The 3,753-nt window shown below is 41.1% G+C and overlaps 1 protein-coding gene across 1 annotated transcript; it reads left to right on the top strand.

Annotated features, from left to right (window-relative positions):
* Nucleotides 1-975: 975 nt before the first annotated feature.
* On the top strand, nt 976-3,451 carry LOC120774740 (dynein intermediate chain 4, axonemal-like). Its single transcript, XM_040104494.1, has 3 exons — nt 976-2,354; nt 2,940-3,149; nt 3,217-3,451. The coding sequence occupies exons 1-3, from the start codon at nt 976-978 to the stop codon at nt 3,449-3,451; spliced, it is 1,824 nt and encodes a 607-aa protein (XP_039960428.1).
* Nucleotides 3,452-3,753: the final 302 nt, after the last annotated feature.

The raw sequence follows: 3,753 nt of genomic DNA, 5'->3' as shown, positions 1-3,753 counted from the left end.
TTCGAAGTGTAGCCAGGTGCCCCTCCTCAACAGAGTGTGGTCTTCCTTTTCCTCTGCTTCCACCGGCGGATACTCTTAGAGCGAGAGTTTTTTCATCCATTCGGACGACAATGTCGTCGTATCACACAGCTCATCGTTCCATTGAATGCGGTATCCGATGTTGCCAATTCGCAAAACACCATAAATCTTCCACAGAAACTTTTTCTCGACAACTCGTAGCGCCGACTCATCACTTGATGTCATCGTCCATGCCTCTGCACCATATAGCAGGACGGGGATGATAAGTGATTATAGAGTTTGGTCTTTGTTCATCGAGAGAGGTCTTTACTTCTCAATTGCCTACTCAGTCCAAATTAGCACCTGTTGCCAGAGTAGTTCTGACTTGGATTTCGAGGCCGACATTATCGTTGTTTTTGGTTTTAATGATAGTCCCAAGATAAACGAAATTATATACGACTTATAGGTATGAAAAGTGAGGAGGAGACAAATTTATTAAAGGTGCCTGATATCAAGTCCAGCTAATTCGCCGGGTGCGTAAAAAGTAAGGCACGCGAGATACTTTAACTTTAGTCTGACGAAATCTGCACAGTGACAATAAGACAGATAAGTTTATTGCGGAAATAGCTACTGGTAGCCACGTCATTTTCAGCGCCATCAAGTCCTGTATAGCAGCTCAACTAGCGGAGTAGACGCATACCTCCCTAGAGGAAGCCGGTCTTTGAAGAAGCAGGACTGCTGCTACCTTGAAAGCTGCCACATCTGTTTGAGAGACACTACAGGGTTTGAAACAAGAGTAGATTTGAGAGCTCCCGTTAGTAGACTCTCACTCAAACCTTTCCTTTGAGCTTCATTCCATCCGTGTTGCCTTTGATTTACTAGGATGTCTAACGCTGGAAAATAACCATGATTCAAAAAAAGTTTAATTTTTCTTTAAAAGCTTTTTTTTGTTATTATTTTCAGGTACCCAGCATGACGATGGTCTTTCGGGAAAACGAGCTGACTGGTACTCTATCAAATGTATTACCAATGCCTTCAAGTATTTACAGATACAACGGTTATATTCAAATAGTGCTGCGCCCAACTGATGCTGTAATGCTTTATGAACATAACAGTGAGACGGTGCGAAAGGGTACGCCCGAATCGACTGAGGTGATTGACGACAATTTAGTATATGACTATCTGACAATGGGTGAGGGACGCTTGCGCGGACGCAGGGATAGCGAAGCGCAAACGCGCAGTGTATTGCTTTTGAACACCGCAGTCGCAACTGGACATATATATCAAAGGGATTCCAATGACTTTACATCAAGATACGATATTTACGACACAATGCATACACATAAACAACCGAAGAAACACAGCGGTCTCACTAAATGTCCGGCCAAAGCCGCGAAGACCTGTCTGAATGCATTGGCTCACAACGTGTCCTTTACCAGAGCCGTAATGCGTATCGAACGCGGTCTCTCGATTAATACGCATATTAGAGGGCAGATGCATTATCGCAATTTATTAAAACAGACGGGTTTACACGAAAAAGGCACATACAATATACAAGAGATATTCCGTTTCACCAAACCGCCTTTTGAAAGTCTGAATCAACCAATTAAGGCGCGTAAAGCGGTTTCGGATATAAGTTTTTGCTTCGGCAATGCCGATCTTGTTGCCGTCGCTTACGGCGTTTACTCCTATGCCGTACAAATACCGGCAACGACTGGCAATGTATGCGTGTGGAGTATTAAAAATGTACTGCATCCGGAACGCACGTACTCCTACAACTCTCCGGTAACGGCAGTCTCATTCTCACCTTTCGATCACTCACTCCTCGCAGTGGGCATGGCCAATGGTTGGTTGGAAGTGCGCGATATAAGCGCAGAAAATAATCCACCACTGTCAATTATAAATAAATCAGCTATAACGGGCAATGATCCCGTTATTACAATTAAATGGTATTTGAAACCCGTTTTTCCATCTCATGGGTTTAAGCGTTTCATAACTCTTTCACAAACTGCAGTGGTTCGTAAATACCGTTTTCACAACGGACCTCATGTCTTCACCACGGAATTGACACGTTTGACACGCGTACGTGGTGAAATCGAGGGCTTGTCTTTGCATGGAGATGTCCCAGAATTAGAAAACCGTTCTGACAGCACCTTGTTCTGCTTCAACTTAACATTGGATCCGCTGAATAAGGACTTATACTACATGCTGACCGATCAGGGTTGCATACATAATGGTTCAATGACATTGGAGCACAGTTTCTCGTCGCCGTTGCGCACACACATATATGGATCGGTCAACTGTATGGAGTTTTCGCCGTGGTCGCCGAAAATATATCTCACATGTGGCAATGATTGGTACGTATTGACTAGTTGAGATCTAGTTCTGTAAAATAGATGAAAACTCTCTGGAACCCATTTTTAATGTAAATCCTTCAAACTCTTTCGTTTGTCATTTAAGTCGGTTGATTATAAAATGGTAAACAGTTGGCAACCTTAAAAATATTTTTAACGGTAAGCTTTCTTAAAGATCTTCCTATATCGTAATACTCGCTTCATTCTCAATTTGAATAGACTTTCAATTTAAACAGGTGGCAACCCTTCTAGAAATATTTTCAATTTTCTTAATCAATTCATTCAACTTAGTATTGGTACTAAGAAAATAATCAGACATATGGCAACACTCTTCATTGGTACTAAAAAAAAATAATCAAATATATGGCAACCCCTTTCAAAGAAATATTAATATTAAGCCTTCTCACACCTCTTCAAATTGATCCCCAGCTCTTAAGAAGATCTCCTGCTACTGTAGTATTCATGCTCTCACTCTATGTAAATTCGTGGTCCACAAAAAGTTCGACAAACTCCAATAAACATCCTAACAATTTAACTTCAGTTAAAGGTTACAACTTTCCATTAATAAATAATACACTTCTTTCATAGGTTCGTACGAATTTGGATGCTTGGAGTGACGGAACCACTTATGGAGCTAACCCATAAAATGTTCCCTGTACATTATGCCGCCTGGAGCCCCACTCAATCGACCACAATATTTTCGCTAACGCGAAAAACACTCGACATATGGGACATACGCAATCCATTTCGGCCGATCAAGTCCGTGAATGTCGCCTCGAGTCACAACACCCTATTCAAGTATACAAACGAAAATGAAAATGCATAACGAATATTTAATTTATTCCTGACTAATTTATATTTGTAGGCCTTCACCAACTGGCACCGCCCTCATGATTGGCAATGAGCATGGCGACGTGATTGTGTGTGGTGTGGGCGAAACCTTTATTCTGTCCAAATTTCAATACGACACGATGGAGCAAGCACTTTATGCCGGAATTCAGAGCGAAAGTCTTCGCCAGCTGGTGAAAGAAGCCGGATTTTTCGGTTATGAAAACAAGAGTAATCGAAGAATATTTCCAGCAGTTTATGCACGCATTTGATAACCTTTGAAATTAATAAATGTGCTCTAGAGATGCACGTAGATATTACACAATACAAGTATATGTATATAGTAGTACTTCAGTTTGTAGATTAAAGCCTAGTGGCAGTATAGTCTATTTAATTGGAAACAAACGGTGAAGGTGAGTAGTAAGGACTCTCAACCTCGTGTAAGTCAGTTTAATTCGGGCGAAGTGTATCCAACTGCTTTTGAAACGAAAATCTCTCTATAAAGGCGAATGTTTGTGAGTGTGTATGTTGTTACTTCTTCAAGATTAAACAGCTAAAGCGATTTTAATAAAAT

This window comes from Bactrocera tryoni, chromosome 4 (assembly GCF_016617805.1).
Source record: "Bactrocera tryoni isolate S06 chromosome 4, CSIRO_BtryS06_freeze2, whole genome shotgun sequence".
NCBI classification, from domain to species: domain Eukaryota; kingdom Metazoa; phylum Arthropoda; class Insecta; order Diptera; family Tephritidae; genus Bactrocera; species Bactrocera tryoni.
Note: the sequence above shows the minus strand (reverse complement) of the source record. Positions and strands in the feature narration are given on the sequence as shown.